The sequence below is a fragment of the Spinacia oleracea genome, chromosome 6, assembly GCF_020520425.1.
Source record: "Spinacia oleracea cultivar Varoflay chromosome 6, BTI_SOV_V1, whole genome shotgun sequence".
In the NCBI taxonomy this organism is placed as follows: Eukaryota; Viridiplantae; Streptophyta; class Magnoliopsida; order Caryophyllales; family Amaranthaceae; genus Spinacia; species Spinacia oleracea.
The window spans coordinates 17,081,096-17,101,184 of NC_079492.1; the positions used below are offsets into that span (position 1 = coordinate 17,081,096).

A 20,089-nucleotide genomic window follows, 5' to 3' on the forward strand; every position below is an offset into this window, starting at 1 on the left:
ACACATTGTATTTAATTGCCATATTCTAGACGTACCTACTTAACTATCCTTCCCATTTATTCTTTGTGTCCTGTTTTAGGTCTTACGCATGTTTTTGACCATGATCTTATTTTTTTTGTCCTTCAAAATTTAATGGCTAGGGACCAACATTTCCTCCTCAATCATCGAATTTTTGCTGGATTTAGTTTTCATTATGGGTATATAACGGTGTGATCGACTTATCTTTGATTGGTGAAAGGATTTCAAAATAAAAAACACTCAGATATTATACAATTGATAAATCACCATCGAATCAATTATATGTTGATTTAGTGGTGATTGAGGCTAAACTTAGTAAAAATGACCCATGTTTAATCCCCCGCAACAACAATTAGGTGTACTGGAACCTATTACGATCGACAACTGACAAATCACCATCTATCGTTAGACTATTACGAACTCTTGCACACCGGTGTTTAGTACTTCTTATATGGTTTATGTTAATTTCGTAGACCTATTAACCTTAACTCGAGATTATGTATGCAAATTTTGATCAATGTGACTTGTTGTCATTTGATACCGTTTAATACATTACCTGAATTATTCGAGATTGAAAACATGTTTACTCAGATAATTGATTGACAAAAGAATGGTATATCGTATCTTTCATTTGTATAATTTGTACATTGGCTTTTTGCTAATGCATGCTAAAATCACTAATTAATGTAATAAACAACCCTATCAACTACAAAAAAATGTGCTATCAAGTGTAGTACGTATATCATCTAAGTAACTAAAGTTTGTACATACTCAGTGCAAAAGACTCCCGCTACTGATCAATTAAAACGGTCTCTTAAGATCCTTAAAATCCATGGATTCAATGCACTCAACCTTACTCCTAAAAAGATTTAAGAGCTTCAACATTTTAGTAACCTTCTCCTTAACCCTGTCATTAACATTCCACCCTACTTGTAAAATCAACAACAATTTCTGAAACGCACCAACTTGAAGAGCTTCAACAATAACACCACCATCCTCCCTTTTCTCATTCTCACACAACCTACAAAGAATCGAAACCGAGAACTCGGTCGCTAAGTCCGAGACTCTAAGTATCTTCTTAACCACCACCGGTATCGCTAGCGCTTGCCCGTACGCTGCCTCTCGGCCCTTATCGGTTCGAATAAGCCCGTCGAGGACGCCGAGTGCCTTCTCACAAACGCTCTTCTCAGCATCTACTAGAGTGTCTAGGACTAATGACACCAAACCCATGTCTATAAACCTCTCTATGATTATATTCTTGGAAGAGAAGTTATGTGTTGAGATGATCATATGATATATAACGACTAAAGAGGCTTTGGTTGAAGCTGGACAAATTGGGTCTTTCACTAGCTTAACTAACCCTTCCATAGCTCCTTCCATTGTAGCCAATGATTCAACCACTTTCGAATGATCGGTACGGGTCGAAACGAGTTCTTTAAGGATCATAACCGAGTTACGAATCCCGGATAAACCGGACCCACCCTTTAGGAACCACACTAAACGCTCTAGCGACCTGGGTGCCTTTAGTGAAATGACGATTTCGCCCTCAGTTTGTGAGTGTGAGTCTAATAAGGGGGTTAGAGAAGTAAGAACACTCATAATATCCTCCAATAGAGAAATGACGGTTTCGCCCTCGCTATTGGCGAAAGATTGGAATGCAAGGGACAATACCTTAACACTAGCCCCATTCCCAACAATGCACCTCTTGTTCCTATCACTCTCCTTCAAAGCTTTGCTAAGTTTCCCTACTAGGTCCCTACCTTCTTGTGGGGTCCGCGCCATCGAGATCCGATCCAATATAAACCCGACCTCGTCCGAGCTAATCGGTATCCGTGGCGTGGGGATACGTTCGACGCCTTGTGATCGATTCTCGACGCACCAATCTTGGATCATACGACGAATGGTATGGTTTGGGATAGGCTCAAGTGTCCTTAAGACTTGGTTAGTCATAGGGCATGTTATGTTACCTGCCTCAATCCATTTCTCTATGCTTTCGCGGTCGTACGATATTCCCGTCGATAAAGTCACCGGATCTTTCATCATGTCTAGCGATATCGGACACCGGAAATGGTTTGGAACGATCAATTCCGTCGGTTTTCGTTTGCCGCCGTTGCCACCCTCGCCCCCCGCCGCCCCTCGGCTCGTTCTCTTCCTTCTCCATGAAGAAATCATGATCTTGTTGTTTGTTTGTCTGTTCTAGGAGTAAATTTTATGTAATGAATCTAGCAGTATATGATCAAATATATTCAAGTGTATATAAGTTTGTTGATGTTATGATTATTGGTATGTTTTTGGTGGAAAATGATGAGATAAGAGAGAAGTTTTGAATGAATGAAGCTTGTTGTGGTTAGGAGGAGTATTTATATGTGAGTAGGCCGGTTTAGCTATTGTTTAGGTAACGCGGTATAAAAATTCAAAAATAAATATAAAAATAAAAACCTTAATTTAATAAATATATAATATAAGAAAAATAAAATAAAGACCAAAGACCCAACATTACGTTTGTGAAGTGTACTACAAACCGTTGTAATAAGTTCAAACAAAGGAGGAGATTTTGAAGTTTGACCGTTGAAGGTTTGAAATGGTAAGAGAGAGAAAAGGCAAAAGGAGCCGTTGATTTAGTTTTAAATTAGGAAAAAAAGGTCAAATATTTGATTAACTTAAGTTTACGAGTATATTATTATTGAATGAGAATGGATCAACGTCAATTGCAGCAACGGGAGGGTCGGTGCATGATCGTGCATCATATGTCAAAAGTCTCGTCTACTATCATGAAGAAGTGTATGAGCATGCACTCCTTTACCCGCTTTTACCTGTCTAAATTGAAAACACACCACCCGTTCTGTTAAATTTGGGTATGTGTCGGGTCATGTAGGTCCTGTGTTACGTCTTATGTTTAGTGCCTTAACGTGCTATGTGTAAAATAAATTAAGGAAAAGTTGTTTCATGTCTTACGAGGTTCGTGCATCTCTTTCGTAAACGAGCTAGGCCCATGCACGATCAGACCCACCCAACGACCCCGCTTTAAATTTTAACCTTTTTTTTTGTTATTTGTGAAAATAAGTATGCCAATGTGCGGTCATGTACCAAATTTCTAAAATGATTACAACGAACGGCCCATGGCACATCTTTGTGCCTTAAGTGTCGTGTCGGACTTGCAATGGGGTCGTGCCTGCCCGAATTCGATCCGAGTCCGACCACATCCAACAAAAAAAATATGATCCGAATCTGAAAAAGTGAAATTAAATCCCATCCAAACATTGTAGGAGGTGGAGTTTGTGAAAAAATCGATAAAAATAATCCAACCAAAATTCGATTACAACTGCTGTTGTGGGCAAAATTACCACGCCTTCGTGTACCAATGAGGATGCGACACGTGGCACGTATTACGCCCCTAAGCAGAAACCATACGAAGACTACTCCACAGCATGGGTACCAGTCTACGTATCTACAATGTATATGTATTTGTATTTAAGAGTGTATAAATGTATGTAGTGTACCTATACCTGAAAAGGGGCCTAAGTATTAGGTATCCCAAGTAGCATGAATAAGCACAATAGGCCCAAGCAGCCCACTATTGCCAAAAGGGGCCAGAGAATTGTAAGGAGAAAGGACACATGTCCTCCTCCCATACCCTAGCCAATCATGTAAAGGGAATATTAGGTCATTCCCACAAAAACCTAGTACTATAAATAGTCCCACTTCCCTAGAAAAAGGAGTCACAATCAATACATTCAAGGGCAATTGCTGCTCTGCCTTCTCTCTACTTTCTCTCTCTATAAAAATACAATCTTGTGAAATCTTTAGAAGTTACCGGAAAACCTCCAAAGTATCTCACCGGAAAAACCCCACAACATTTGGCGCCGTCTGTGGGGAGGTACGGTAACATGGAAGATCAACGACAGGACAACGATACTGGGCGGCCTACGCGAGTAGAGCAGCCACCCCTCGAAAGAGAAATGCCGACTGAACATCACACGCCGGCCACGAGAATCACTGGAGATGCCGCGCGTATATTTGCGGCCGGGCACACCCCTCGTCACGCTGCCGAGGTAGAGGTGCTCAGCGAGGAGGACGACCAGGCCAATCGCACCCCTCCTGGAGGACACCTGGATCCTCGGGCGGATACAGTAATAGAGGAGAACCCTGATATGCCTGTCTCTGTGGGTGCTCTTCGGGCTATTTTGGCTGAGTTCCAAGCTGATATGGGAAAGACAGTTAATGCTGAGGTACAGAAGAGTATGCTGATCTACACCACTGCTGTGGCTGCAAATCATGAGGGGCCGGCAAGCAATAGGCCAACACTTTCTTTGCGCCCCCAAACGTCTGGACCAGGCAGACAGGCGAGGACCTGAGGAGGCAGCCGCCAGCAAGTCAGCCCAATCAGGCATTGTCTTACCTACCACGTCGACTGCCACGGCGGCTGATTGGAGAGACGTCCCGAGGACGTGAGCAGCCACGCGCAGAGCAGTTGCCTGACTCTGAGTCTGAACTTTCTGACACTGGGTCAACCCCCGTCATGCCGGATAGACCTCTCCCTCATCCAACTTATACGCATCTGAGCCAGGCGCGCCCAGGGGTCACCCGTCCAACCCGTCAAACTCGCGGACGCGAGTCTTCCCAGCGGGTACCCTACTCAAGGCGTCAAGATCCTGTGTATCACATTCAGGAGGGGGTGTCCAACATGGCCCTAGGGCACACCACCCCTTTTGCAGACTCCATCATGAGAGCCCCGAGGGAACCCAAAGTCAAGCCGCCCAACATTGATGCTTACGATGGGACCACAGATCCAGACATGCACCTCTTGGTTTACCGGCATCACATGTATGTCCAAGGAACAACTGACTCAACCTGGTGTAAGTATTTTCTGGGCACACTCAAAGGAGTAGCATCTAAGTGGTTCGAGAGACTTCCAACCGGAACTACTCGCTCTTTTTTGGAGCTCGAGCTATTGTTCTCTACTCGGTTCATGGCTCACAAGGAAGAAAAGAAGACGAGCATGCATCTGAGTAGGATTCAGCAAGGGAAAGACGAGTCTCTGAGGAGCTATGTGAAGAGATTCAATCTAGAGGCAGGGCAAATTCCGAATTTGCCAGATGGTGTTGCATTCGATAATTTCATTCGAGGGCTTAAAAAGGGCTCTTTCAAGTTTGATCTGGTAAAGAAAAGCGTCCGAACAATGCCAGAAGTGCTGGATGAGGCCGAGGCCTTCATTCATGCAACAGAGATTTGCAGCGTCCCGAAAGATCCCAGAGGAAGTGATACCGCCGAGCCGACGGCAAAAAAGGAGAAATTCGAAAAGAAGAACCGGCCTAACGGGACGTGGGCTATTGCAAAAGAGTCAGACAGGGCCCCCGGAGCGGCAGGTCAGAAACGGTCCAGAACTTATGATCGGGAGCGATTTGAGTATAACGCAGACATGTACACAATTCTGATGGACGTCGGGTCCAAATATGACATTGATCATCCATTTCCCATAAAGTCGCCACCAGAAAGTAGGGACCCCAAACTGTACTGTCACTTTCACAGTGACATTGGGCATGACACCAATGAATGTAAGAGCTTGAAAAGGGCATTGGACGGCCTAGCCACCAAGGGATTCTTAAAGAGTTATATCAGCAGGAACACGGGAGGTTCTAGCAAACCCTTCTACAAGAAAAACAAATCCCCTCCCTCGGAGGAAGATGGGAATCGTACCGACCCAGAGTGCGTAGCAGTCATCTCCGGAGGATTGGCCGCCGGCGGGCCGACCATGAGGGGCCAGAAGGATTATGCCAAGCGATTGGGGCAAGTGATGTTGTCCGGCAAGGCCACAATTGACCCGTTTCCAAAAGTTGAAATCGGCGAGGCCGACCGTGGGAAAATCTCCACCCCGCATGATGATCCTTTGGTAATTGAGTTAAAAGTTGCTAACCTGAGGGTTAGGCGTATTTTGGTTGATACAGGAAGTTCGTCGGACATAATTAGTCTAGAGTGCTTGAATCGGCTGCAACATGATTCCTCAAAGATTGAGAAAATTCACTATCCCATTATAGGCTTCGGAGGTAGTATCATCCACCCAGTCGGCATAATTGCCCTTCCTCCGAGGATGGGAAATAAAAAGGAGTCTCGACAAATGGACGTCCGTTTTCTCATAGTGAAAGACCTGACGGCATATAACATCATCTTGGGGCGTCCCACCTTGAATAGGGCAAAGGCTGTCATTGTGACTCATCTGATGCTTCTTAAGTTCATTTGCGACGATGGGAGTGTCAGCACTATACATGGTGACCAGCAACAAGCTAGAGATTGCTACCTAACCACCTTGAGTCCAGAAGCATGGGGGACGGGTGAAGAGAAAGGGACATCGGGAAACAAACGAAAATGTGGCGACACACAACCCAAGATCGTCAAAGAAACATTAACTATCTCAGCAGGGCACATGGAAGAGAGACGCCCAGAGCCTGTTGGGGCCCATTTCAATGTGGTATTAAACACAGATAAACCTGACAGAGTAGTGCCCATCGGGATTTCTCCTGACGACCCGCTGGCGACAGAGTTGGTCCACCTTTTGAGAGAATTTGAAGATATCTTTGCTTTCACAGTGGACGAAATGCCGGGTATTGACCCTGCTGTGGCCGTCCATAAGCTGAATGTGGACCCAAACTTCAAACCGGTTCGTCAGAAGAAAAGGAACCATGGGGAAGATAGAAATCAGGCGGCAGCCGCGGAAATACAAAAGTTGATGGAGGCAGGGTTCGTCAGGCCTAGTCAGTACCCCGACTGGGTTGCTAACGTGGTCCTCGTCAAAAAACCTAATGGTACCTGGAGAATGTGTGTTGACTACACCAACCTCAATAAGGCATGTCCAAAGGACAGTTTCCCATTGCCCAAGATTGACCGGCTCGTCGACTCTACAGCAGGGCATGCTATGATGAGCTTTATGGATGCATACTCAGGGTTTCATCTGATTCCGTTGTGGCCTGACGACCAGGAAAAAACGTCATTTGTTACTGAACAAGGCCTTTACTGCTACAAAGTGATGCCGTTTGGGTTAAAGAATGCACCGGCCACCTTTCAGCGTCTTATTAACACTATGTTCATTAAGCAGCTCGGCAGAAATATTGAAGCTTATATTGATGATATGATCGTAAAAAGTAAGCTGAGGGCGGCGCACATAACTGATCTCAGGGAGACATTTGAGACTATTCGAGCTTACAACATGAGGTTGAATCCTAAGAAGTGTGTGTTCAGGGTGACGGCAGGCAAATTCTTAGGTTTCTTGATTGATGAAAGAGGAATCGAAGCCAACCCAGACAAAATCCAGGCAGTAATTGATATGAGCTCACCAAAGACAGTGAAGGAGGTCCAGCGGCTCACAGGTTGCTTGGCCGCCCTGGGCAGATTCCTTTCCAGGGCTGGAGACAAGTGCCACTACTTTTTTAGGTCTGTCAGAAAGAAGGCCAAGTTTGAATGGTCGGACGAGGCCGAGGCGGCATTGGTCAGATTAAAGGAGCACTTGCATACCTTGCCTCGTCTTGTTAGTCCCTTGTTAGGAGAGACTTTGTACATGTATCTTGCCGTGTCCGAGCACTCGTTGAGTGCCGTTCTACTGACAGAGAGGGAGGGAATACAGATGCCGGTATACTTTGTCAGTCATGTTCTCCAAAATGCTGAAGTTAGATACCCTACAGTGGAAAAGTTTGGCTTAGCTCTGTTCATGGCCAGCAAAAAACTCCGTCCTTATTTCTTAGCTCACAAAATAGTGGTCTACACAGATCAACCGCTCAAACTTCCCTTCACAAAGCTGGAGGCGTCAGGACGAATGCTGAATTGGGCAATAGAGCTGAACGCCTTTGATATCACCTATGAGCCGAGGAAAGCTGTCAAGGGGCAGGCATGTGCCGATTTTATTGTTGAAATGACGAGGCCTGACTTTGCCAAGAATACAAACACGGTGTGGACAGTGTATGTAGATGGCTCATCCACACAGAATAGATGTGGAGCTGGGATAATCTGTCACTCCCCAGAAGGAGATACTTTTGAGTATGCTATGCGATTTAACTTCCAGGCGTCAAATAATGAAGCCGAATATGAAGCCCTGCTTTGTGGCATTAAAATGTGTAAGGCGGCAGGCGCCGAGGAGATTGTAGCACTATCTGACTCCCAACTGATTGTGAGCCAAGTTAATGGGACCTACGAAGCTAGGGATCCGACTATGGTCAAATACATGCAGGCCGTCCATCAGGAAGTAGAGCCACTGAAAAGTTTTGAAGTAAGGCAAGTCCCTCGCTCGGAAAATAACAAAGCCGATGCCCTGTCAAAATTGGCAAGTTCCGCGTCTTGTGATACCCCTCGGCACGTGTTTTGGGAGGTAAAAGAGCACAAAAGTGTTGAGCAAATGGAGGTGGAAACTCTTGACAGGACGTCCACATGGATGGATGACATAGTAAACTTCAAAATGAATGGAGTCTTGCCCGAAGACTCAAGGGAAGCGGCAAAACTTCAGAAGAAATGCTCTTGGTTTGAAATGTGGAACGGCACCCCTCTATAAAAAGGCCTACTCCCGTCCTTTGTTAAGATGTGTAACACCTGAGAAGGGGCAGGAAATTCTAGAAGACCTTCATTAGGGGTTGTGCAGCTCGCATATTGGTGGAAGGGCTTTGGCTGAAAAGGCATTTCGAACCGGCTATTACTGGCCGACTCTTAAGGAGGACGCAATTTCACTGGTCAAGAAGTGTGACAAATGCCAGCGTTTTTCTCACCTAATACACCGACCGGCACGAGTTCTGACGCCCATTACAAGCCCAATTCCATTTGCTAAATGGGGGATGGATCTTCTAGGCCCATTTACGGCCGCACCAGGAGGAAGGCGTTATGTCATCGTTGCTGTAGATTACTTCACCAAATGGGTGGAGGCAGAAGCGCTCAAAAATATAAAAACTACTGATGTGAGAGCATTCATTTGGAAGAACATCATGACTCGCTTTGGGATTCCACAGGCTATCGTCTTCGATAATGGGCCCCAGTTTGAGACGCCTAAGCTGAAAGAGTGGCTGGCAGATCACGGCATACACACTTGTTTTGCATCAGTCGGACGTCCCCAAGCCAATGGTCAGGTTGAGGCGTTCAACAAAATTATCTCCAAAGGAATGAAAAAGAAGCTTGACGAAGCCAAAGGTCTATGGGCTGATGAGCTGCCAAATGTCTTATGGTCCATCCGCACCACGGCTAAGAATTCAACAGGTGAAACACCCTTCTTGCTAGCCTATGGCGCCGAGGCTGTCCTACCCATAGAAATGTGTGAACCAACGTTGAGAGTCATGCTGTATGACGAAAATGCTAACTGGGAGACAATGAAAGCAGCCTTGGACTTCCTGCCCGAGGTTAGAGGAAATGCAGCGCTCAGACAACAGCTGTACAAGATAAGAATGGCAAGAGAATACAACAAGAGAGTCTCTAATAGAGTGCTCAAAGCAGGAGATTTTGTCCTCAGGAAAATGGAGTCCACAGGACGAGCAAATGAACAGGGTAAGCTGACGCCCACTTGGGAGGGACCTTATGAGATCTATGATGAGGTTAGAGATGGAACCTACCGAATCCAAGACATGCAGGGCCGACCTATTTTGCGCACTTGGAATGCCGACAATCTCAAGAAGTATTTCTTCTAAATATGTGTTAAGCTTTGTCTTACGTACCACGATCCATTGCCCAAGGGGCAGCCTCTAATGGTCATAGTAGGGTAGTAATTACTTTTGTAACCGGCTAAATTTCCCTTGTAAAGTTATAAATAATACTACTCTATTTGTCTCGTAATATTTATTGCTCGCACAATGAATATAAAAATGTACACTCCAATGCATAACCAAAGCCTAATTGTATGACGGCCTGAGAAGTGGCCCAGATTAGCAAAAACTCTCAGCAAGACTAATTGTTTGAAGCCTAAGAAGTGGCCCAGATTAGCACCAAGTTGTAGGCTGATCACCTATCCAACTCCCTTCCCAGTATAACAAGCCGCTGGCCAACCAGTACGGCATAGTAAGTGCCAGCGGCACAAATAAACTTAAATCATAAGTTATTTGTTCAAAAGCTCAGTGGCATGAACAACTTTGAAACATAGGTTGTTTGCTCAAAAGCTCAGCGGCACAAATAACCTTAAATCATAGGTTGTTCGTTCAAAAGCTTAGCGGCATGAACAACTTTGAAACATAGGTTGTTTGCTCAAAAGCTCAGCGGCACGAATAACTTTGAGACAAAGGTTGTTTGCTCAAAAGTGCGGCGACACGAACATTTGGCCGTCCAGTCCATTTGACGAGCATGTCTAGCGGCAATCATACCTATTGATTGACTTGTGTCAATCAATGTCGGTATAAACACGCTCGCCAAAGAAAGAGACGACCACAGTAGTACCTAGCGCATGCTCAGTTGCCTGCGGCACCAATAACTTTGAGACAAAGGTTGTTTGCTCAAAAGCTCAGCGGCACGAATAACTTTGAAACAAGGTTGTTTGCTCAAAAGTGCGGCGGCACGAACATTTGGCCGTCCAGTCCATTTGACGAGCATGTCTAGCGGCAATCATACCTATTGATTGACTTGCGTCAATCAATGTCGGTATAAACACGCTCGCCAAAGAAAGAGACGACCACAGTAGTACCTAGCGCATGCTCAGTTGCCTGCGGCACCAATAACTTTGAGACAAAGGTTGTTTGCTCAAAAGCTCAGCGGCACGAATAACTTTGAAACAAGGTTGTTTGCTCAAAAGTGCGGCGGCACGAACATTTGGCCGTCCAGTCCATTTGACGAGCCTGTCTAGCGGCAATCATACCTATTGATTGACTTGCGTCAATCAATGTCGGTATAAACACGCTCGCCAAAGAAAGAGACGACCACAGTAGTACCTAGCGCATGCTCAGTTGCCTGCGGCACCAATAACTTTGAGACAAAGGTTGTTTGCTCAAAAGTGCGGCGGCACGAACATTTGGCCGTCCAGTCCATTTGACGAGCATTTTTAGCGGCAATCATACCTATTGATTGACTTGCGTCAATCAACATCGGTATAGACACGCTCGCCAAAGAAAGAGACGACCACAGTAGTGCCTAGCGCATGCTCAGTTGCCTGCGGCACCAACGTGCTTAGTGTATACTCAGTTGCACCTTGGCTACCATACCTATTGATTAAGCCTATTGATTAAGGAATAATCAAATTACGAAGAGCAAATAAATGCGAGATAAAAGAAGCAACAAAAATAACTTATTTACTTATAAAACAACGCCCGTAGAAAGGCGTGTAAAAGTAGCCCAGAATTCAAAAGCAAAAAGAAAGAAATTGTTGTGTGCTCAGCAGGCACAATGGTACAGACGCCAGCAGCGCCGAAACTGAACAAAATAATTGTTTTTTGCCCTTAGGCATGGGAACACTTGAATAAAATTTTGAAGAACTTGGAAGGAAGCAAATCAGGGAGCAGCCGCATCGTCCTCATCATCAGAGGGTACAAACTCAGGGGGCGGCTGACCGAGACGCTCAGCAGCTAACACAGCGGCACTGTGTTCCAATCGCCGCTGGAACCACGCAAGATCATACTCTGGCATGTGGCTCTCCCTGGCGGGCTTAACAGCGTCCTTGGCCGCCTGCTCCCCCTGATCATAGGATTCCAGAAGACGCTCACGCAAGGTGCGAACTTGCGACCTGGCCGTCTCCAGCTCCCCCCGAAGATGCTCGGCTTCCTCAGCCGCCTCTTTGACCTGAGGATACTCCCGCAACTGGTCCTGAAGCGTCCGTATTTCCGCCGCCGCTGTCTTGGCCTCCTCGACCATTGTCCCCATGTCTTTGTCCTTCGCCAAGATCTTCTTAAGCAACTCGGCCTTGTCAGACCTCAATGAAGCTACCTCCTTTGCTTGAAGGTCTATGGTCGTCTGCATCTGCAGGCGGACCTCTTCAATGGATTTGAACGCATAGTCGCCATGGTGGGTGGACTCAGCCACCTGAGCTTTGAGCTCCTCAGCAGTGCGGGTCTTCCAACTCTTGCAGAATTCCATGCGGCAGAACAACTGCAAAATGAGCTACATGTTAGTAAATGACTTGAAAAGAAAAAACAAGTACAAGAAAAGGAAAAAAAGTACAAGCAAGTTGGAAATAGACTCACGTCGAGAAGAGTGGCCTGGATCGCACCAAACTGGGCGTCAGTCTTGCGGCCAGGAAGAGAAGCAACATACTCTGCGGGGACGGCCTTAAAAACCTTACGGCATATAGCCACCCTATCCTTTGACGAATAGTGGGGAGTAGCGGGTACGTTCTCGTCCTCTGCAGCAGCTGCATCCTTCCCTTTGTCTTTGGCTATAGGAAAAACAACGGCCTTAGGATGACGCGGAGAGTAAGAAGAACTGCCAGAGGAGGCTCGATACGTCTGAACGACGTTTGAATAATACTTACCGCCCGATGACCTAGCTCGGCGGGCCACCTCCGCAGGTATCTGGGAACGGACGTCGGCCGGAATTCCAGAAAGAGGGTCCTCCAGCTCGTCAGGATGCCCACCAGACTTCGATTTGGACACCAAGTCCACAACCAGAGACGGCTTGTCCACGCCAATCTCTTCGTCATCGGGGCAACCCCCCTCAGCAACCTTCGACTCGTCCTTCTTCACAAGACGGCGGGGTAAAGGTTTGGGCTTTTTGAAGGTACTCGGAGTCTCCGAGCCAGCTGGCACGGCTCTCTTCTTCAGCTGGGACAGAGTTGTCCCCTTCTTCTTCCCTGACGCCTTAGCCGCGTCCTTAGCTTGCTAAAAAGAACGTAAAGGACAGTCAGATATTGGGCCTCGTCATCAATCACAAGTCACTCACAAGATAGTGGCTCGTCATTTAAAAGGACGCCCGTCTCAAAAATGACGAGGCGTACCTTATCAATCACAAGTCACTCACTGAATAGTGGCTCGTCTTTTAAAAGGACGCCCGTCTCAAAAATGACGAGGCGTACCTTATCAATCACAAGTCACTCACTGAATAGTGGCTCGTCATTTAAAAGGACGCCCGTCTCAAAAATGACGAGGCGTACCTTATCAATCACAAGTCACTCACTGAATAGTGGCTCGTCATTTAAAAGGACGCTCGTCTCAAAAATGACGAGGCGTACCCTATCAATCACGAGTCACTTGTAAAAAAATAAAAAAAAATAAAAAAAATAAAAAAAATGGTTCGTCACCAAAGGGATGCCCGTCTTAAAAAGTGACGAGGCGCACCTTGGGAACCGCAGGAAAAACACTAACTTAGGGGCCCGTCATTAAAAAGTGACGAGGCCTACCTTAGCAAACACGGGTCACATGTCAGGATAACGACTCGTCACTAAAAAGACGCCCACTGTAGACACTGGACGGGAAAAGCTTAACTTGCAAAGACAACAACCTAAGAGAATACTCACCTTCTCCTCCAACTCGGCCTTGGCCTTCTGCATCTTGGCCTCATAGATGTCGGCCATCCAATCGGTCATGTCGCCCTTCCCGATATCCGCCGCCGATAACTTGCTCATCCCTTCCTCTGTGAACAAAAGAAATCCAAAGTTAGAAAAAAATGAATAGACCAACGCGGAACGGCACATAAATTGGCATACAACCTCGAGTCATAGAATATCCTAAGCCTACGGCCGCTAGAAAGGCCTCGTTCCGAAACTGGCTAATGTGCGGCAACCACTCGGCCGGCACATGGAAAGTCTTGTCCACTGTTAAGTGGTAAGTGTTGGCCTTGAACAGGATCATTATCTGATCCCACTCCTCGGCAGTAAGGGGTGGAAGGGGCTCGTCACGGTCCATATAGTTGGCGTTGCAGTTCCAGCGGCTCATCCTCTCATACATCTCATGGTCGTCCGTGTAAAACATGACCCACCTTTTCCTCCACATATGCCATTTGCTGAGCTTGCCGACCACTGTCTGGTAGGTACCACGGCTGCTCAGATTAAACCACCCTTTGGCGGCACTGGGGGAACGAGAGAGGGAGACCAGATGCAGAAAAGCGTTGAAAGACGGCTCCACGTCGTTCAGCGCACATTTGGCAATATAGCCAAAGATATCAGCCCACGAGTTGGGGGTCAGCTGGGCCACCCTAATGTTAAAACCATCTAACACTTCCACAACGAAGGGGTGTGGAGGGAATCTCATGCCGAACTTGATGGATGCGGCATACACGGAGAATTCTCCCTCGGCAAGCAGGCTGACGGTCGAGTCCAGACCGGCCGGCACGCGCATCTGGTACCCTTCCCCCACGCAGAGGTCATCCCTCATCTTGGCCCCGTGCCTGTCTAGCCACCGCATCCAGCCTATGTCTGGGTGAATCTCCGACGGAAGCAATTGGGCCTCCTCCCGTCCTCTGGGCCTAATAGGCTGGGGAGCAGCCTCTTGCTCCTCGGCGACCGATGACAATGGAGCGACGCTTGACTCCCCCACTGCCTGGCTCGCTGTACCCCCTGACGAGCTTGCCGCTTGCTCCCCCACTTCGACATATTCGTCGATCTCTTGAAAGAGTTCGGCATATTCTTCGTCGGCTGCCGGGGCGGTGGAAGAATACCTCTCCCTAGGGGGTGTGAATGTTTCCTCCCGCAAGCGCAAGCACGTAGGATCTGCCGTTTGCTTGGTTCTAGCCATGCCTTCTGCATAGTGAACGAAGCACGGCTTAGGAGTGACCAACAATGAGGAAAAAGACGCGATTGGACGCCCGCCCCGACAAAAGACGAACGGCGGAAAAATCTCAATTAAAACCTTCAAACCCTTACCTAGTACTAGGAGGTCGGCCTCTAACAAAAGGAAAAATGACAAGGGGATAACAAAAACAAGAAAGAAAGGCGAAAACTAACCTTGACAGATCTGTGAAGTACTTGGTGAAGAACAAGTTGAACTTGGGGAAGAACAAGTTGAATTTGGTGAAGAACAGGTTGAGTTTGGTGAAGAACAGGTTGAGTTTTGCGGTTCCCCGAAAATCCCCTCCTGGTGGTGGGAGTTCGCCGAAAATCGCCTGTGTACAGCTCTGTGAAAATGAAATGTAATAAATGAATTTTACCCCCCTCTATATATAGGGAGGGGCAAAATGGAGAAAGGTGACACATGTCACCACCTCAACACCTGTCCCAGAGACGAAGATGCAAATCAAAGGTCAAGAAGCGATATCCGGAAAGTGTTTCCAGAAATGCCCTTCTTGAGGGGCAAATGTTGTGGGCAAAATTACCACGCCTTCGTGTACCAATGAGGATGCGATACGTGGCACGTATTACGCCCCTAAGCAGAAACCATACGAAGACTACTCCACAGCATGGGTACCAGTCTACGTATCTACAATGTATATGTATTTGTATTTAAGAGTGTATAAATGTATGTAGTGTACCTATACCTGAAAAGGGGCCTAAGTAGTAGGTATCCCAAGTAGCATGAATAAGCACAATAGGCCCAAGCAGCCCACTATTGCCAAAGGGGGCCAGAGAATTGTAAGGAGAAAGGACACATGTCCTCCTCCCATACCCTAGCCAATCATATAAAGGGAATATTAGGTCATTCCCACAAAAACCTAGTATTATAAATAGTCCCACTTCCCTAGAAAAAGGGGTCACAATCAATACATTCAAGGGCAATTGTTGCTCTGCCTTCTCTCTACTTTCTCTCTCTATAAAAATACAATCTTGTGAAATCTTTAGAAGTTACCGAAAAACCTCCAAAGTATCTCACCGGAAAAACCCCACAACAACTGCCACCTCATCAAAAAAACATTAAAATTACATTATAATATGTTAAAACTCTTAATATTTTATTTTATTTAAGTGCTAAAATAATCCGATTCCAAATTAATATCCAACCGGATGCAAAATAATCCAATACAAATCTGATAATACAATCCGAGTCTAAATTTGTTTCTATAAAACCCCGAGTCTGAATATAGGTGGGTCGAATATGGAGTTCTAAATTTGGCCGACCCGATCCGACCCATTTTCATCACTATCGGGTCGTACCGAGCTCAGATAGTTTTCGCTTTCGAACCTGACTCGTACTTAATTATATGTCAGACCATCCTTATTTAGTAGTCACACTTTTTTTCACGTGTCTCAATTTAATGCTTACATGTATACTACACTTTCTTTTATGATTTTGGTACACTAATATGTAATTATATCACTCTTTCCACCCAAAAATTAGAGTATCACTCTCTATTTCATTCAATAAAAAAATTATCCTCTGTCCCTCATCATATCAATGATTCAATATGTGGTGCATGGAATTGGATTGCTATATCAAAAGTCTCGTCTACATCATGAAGTGTGTATATATGAGCATGCATCCCTCATCATATCAATGATTCAATATGTGGTGCATGGAATTGGATTGCTATATCAAAAGTCTCGTCTACATCATGAAGTGTGTATATATGAGCATGCATCCCTAGCTTTACCCACTTTACCCGTCTAAATTGAAAATATTTCTCTTGAAGTTATTGAATTTTATAAATCTATTAGAAAAAATATTACAAATTACACCTAACATCATGTTAACGACTTTAATTGACTAGACAGTTTGACTCGTACATACTCCGTGTATGATACACCGTATGAACAAATGAATTGGAAAGAGAATGTATGTTGTTATTTGTCGTGTTAGAGTTGAGTTTGTGTAAAAGAGCTATTAAGACTCGTTTCACTTAAAATCTTGTATACTACGTATTATTATATAGGGCTATAGTATAACGTATATTATATGTCCAACTAGTTAAGGTTATAGGAAGTAGTATATTTATTTTATCTTTATTTTTATTTCTAGCAAGTTAGTTACAAAGTAGTTAAAGTTTGTTAGAAGGTTGTTACAAGCTTTGTATATAAGCTACTATTGGGCTTGCTTCTGATTCAAGAAATTGAGTTAATAAACACAACTTTCTTCGATTCTCTCTCTCTGAATTCCTAATTCTCTCAAGATTCTTCATGGTATCAGAGCTGAAATCTCGTTTTTGAGATTTAGGTTTTCGATTTTTGATCTGAAATTTGTGCATCACAGCAGTTCATATCACTTGATTTGCTGCGAAGTTTCTTGCTGATTGCGAAACTTCTTGCTCGATTATGTGATTTTGATTGAGTTTGTTTGAGTTGATTGATGCAATGGCGACTGATGGATCTGAAACTAACAATGATTCTCATCTGAACAATGGTGAAAATGGAGGTAATCTTGATCCTTATTTCATAGCAAATTCAGATAGTCCAACTGCTTCTCTGGTTTCTGTAGTTTTTAATGGCATGAATTTTATGCGATGGAAGAGAAATGTTATGAGAGCGTTAGTTGCTAAGAACAAAGAAGGATTTGTAAATGGTGGAATACTGAAACCTGATGTGAATCACAAAGACTATCATAAGTGGAAACGTGCTGATTTTATGGTAGTAAGCTGGATTCTGAGTTCTATGAGCAATGAATTAGCTGATGATTTTGGTTATATTAATAATGCTGTGGAATTGTGGAAGGAATTGAATGAAAGATTTGGACAGTCTAATGGTCCTCTGATCTATCAGCTGAAAAAGGAAATTGATAGCTTAAATCAGGAGAACATGACAATTGTTACCTATTATGGTAAACTGAAGAAACTATGGGATGAGATGCAAAGTTTGAGAGCTTTTCCTACATGTGTGTGTGGAGCATTGAGTAGCTGTAGTTGTCAAATTTTGAAAAAGATGGCTGAGTTTGAGGAAGAAGATAAGATGATGAAATTTTTGCTAGGATTAAATGGAGGATTTGAAGGCACTGTGACAAATGTGTTGGCTATGGATCCTCTGCCAAGCATAAATAGGGTGTTTGCCATTACTCAGCATATTGAAAAGCAGAAAGAAGTCAACAATGGCAATGCTGAAGTCAATGCTATGAATAGCAGTGCTATGGTTGCTCAATCATACAGAGGTGGACAATCACAGAAGTACATCATTGGTAAGAAAGACTGGAAAGAAATCAAGAAAGAGAAAATGTTCAAGGTTTGTACTCATTGCAAAGGGAAAGGGCATACTGTGGATCAGTGTTTCAAGCTCATAGGATATCCTGATTGGTATAATACTATCAAGGCTTCTAAGGGGTCACAATATCAATCTGATGGAAGCAGAATGGCAGCTAATGTGAACTCTGCTTCTGATGTTGGAGACAGTCCACTTGATGAGAACTTATCTGGTTCTGGAGCTATGAACAGTGAATTTCTGAGTGCAATTTGCCAAGAAGTCATGAAAGCAATGAAAACCAAGCAATCACATGGTGAGGATGTGGCTGGAACATCCAGTTCTTTTGCAAATTATGCAGGTATCATCTCTCATTCTTTTAACTCTACTGTGAACAATGTGCTAAATGATTGCTTGTGGATTGTGGATTCTGGTGCTTGTGATCATATGACATATGATGAGAGTATTCTGATAAACAAGAGAACACTTCAGAAGGTGATTAAGGTTGGTTTGCCTGATGGTTCTCAAATGAATGTTGATACTATAGGTGATGTTATTTTAACTGATAAACTGATGCTGTGCAAAGTGTTATTGGTCAAAGGTTTCAAACACAATTTGTTGTCTGTTGGTAGATTGATTGAACAAACTGGTGTTCAGGTTATATTTACTGGTGATGGGTATTGTTTCCAGGACCCTTCTAATTCAGCATTGCTTGGTGCTGGCACAAGGAAACAAGGTTTATACTATTTTACCAAAATCACAGATGTTAAAGGTGTTGCTTATGGTGGTAATGCAGCAGCTAATGTAGTAGAGGATGTTGTTACTGATATGCACACAAGTGTTTTGCCAAATAAAACTGCCACTAGTTTGTTTCAGTCTAAAGTTGATAACAGAAATAAACTAGATCTTTTGCATGCCAGATTAGGGCATCCTTCTTTGTCAAAAATGAAGTTTGTTATTGCTGCTTATTGTAAAGGTGTTACAGAATACAATTGTGTTGTTTGTTGTAGTTCTAAGCATCATAGATTTCCTTTCAACATTAGTGACAGTAAAGCTTCTGCTTGTTTCGAATTGATTCATTTGGATCTATGGGGACCCTATAGAGTTAGAAATCTGGATGGTGCAACATATTTTCTGACTGTCTTAGATGATCATAGTAGAGTAACATGGACTTTTCTGCTCCATAACAAAATGCAAGTGGAAAAGGTAGTTGCAGAGTTTATATCTATGGTTGACACACAATTTGACAAGAAAATCAAAAGAATTAGATCTGATAATGGCACTGGAGTGGTGAAAGAATCATGCCAAGCTCTATTTGCAAGCAAAGGCATATTACATGAAAAGAGTGTTCCATATGTTCCTCAACAGAATGGTAGGGTTGAGAGAAAACACAGGAGTCTTCTTGAAATTGCCAGAGCTTTGAGGTTTCATGCTGGATTGCCAAAGAAGTTCTGGGGAGAGTGCATTCTTACTGCTACTCATCTGATAAACAAAATTCCAGCAAAGGTGTTAGGGTGGAAATCTCCATTTGAGGTTATGTTTCAGAGTGTTCCTGTTTATGATACCCTAAGGGTGTTTGGTTCTTTGTGTTTTGCTCATAACACTCTGCTCAAGAGGGATAAATTTGATTCCAGAACTAGGAGATGTGTGTTTCTGGGTTATCCTGCTGGTTACAAGGCATTCAAGCTGTATGATATGGACATTCACACTGTGTTTGTCTCCAGAGATGTGATATTTTTTGAAACTGTGTTTCCATACAAATCTTCTCAATCACCTAATTCCATAATTCCTGCTCCCATTCAGACAGTACAGTTTGGTACTAAACCTGTTACTTCTCCTCCAAATGATTTCTTTGAATTTTCTTCTGAAACACAATCTTCATCTCAACCTAACTTGTCTCATTCTCCTATTCTATCTACAAATACTTCTCCACAAAATGCTTCTCACAATAATTTACACAGTAATCATTCTCCTCATGATTCTACTCCCATTTTTACTCATGTCCCTAACTCTGCTAATCAGTCTCTTTCACCCATTATTGATACTCAATTACATATTCCTACCACTTCTGACAATCACCAAATTGTTCCTCACAATGTTGTTAGACAAAGTACCAGAATCATTAAACCATCTACTGTGCTTCAGGATTTTGTTGGAGGATATATC

At 44.2% G+C, this 20,089-nt stretch overlaps 1 protein-coding gene across 1 annotated transcript; it reads right to left on the reverse strand.

Moving 5' to 3' along the window:
• Positions 1-579: 579 nt before the first annotated feature.
• LOC110777044 (U-box domain-containing protein 21) lies at positions 580-2,360 on the reverse strand. Its single transcript, XM_021981648.2, has one exon. It carries the CDS (start codon positions 2,188-2,190, stop codon positions 820-822), a length of 1,371 nt encoding a protein of 456 aa, XP_021837340.1. The 5' UTR covers positions 2,191-2,360; the 3' UTR covers positions 580-819.
• Between the last annotated feature and the right edge of the window lie 17,729 nt (positions 2,361-20,089).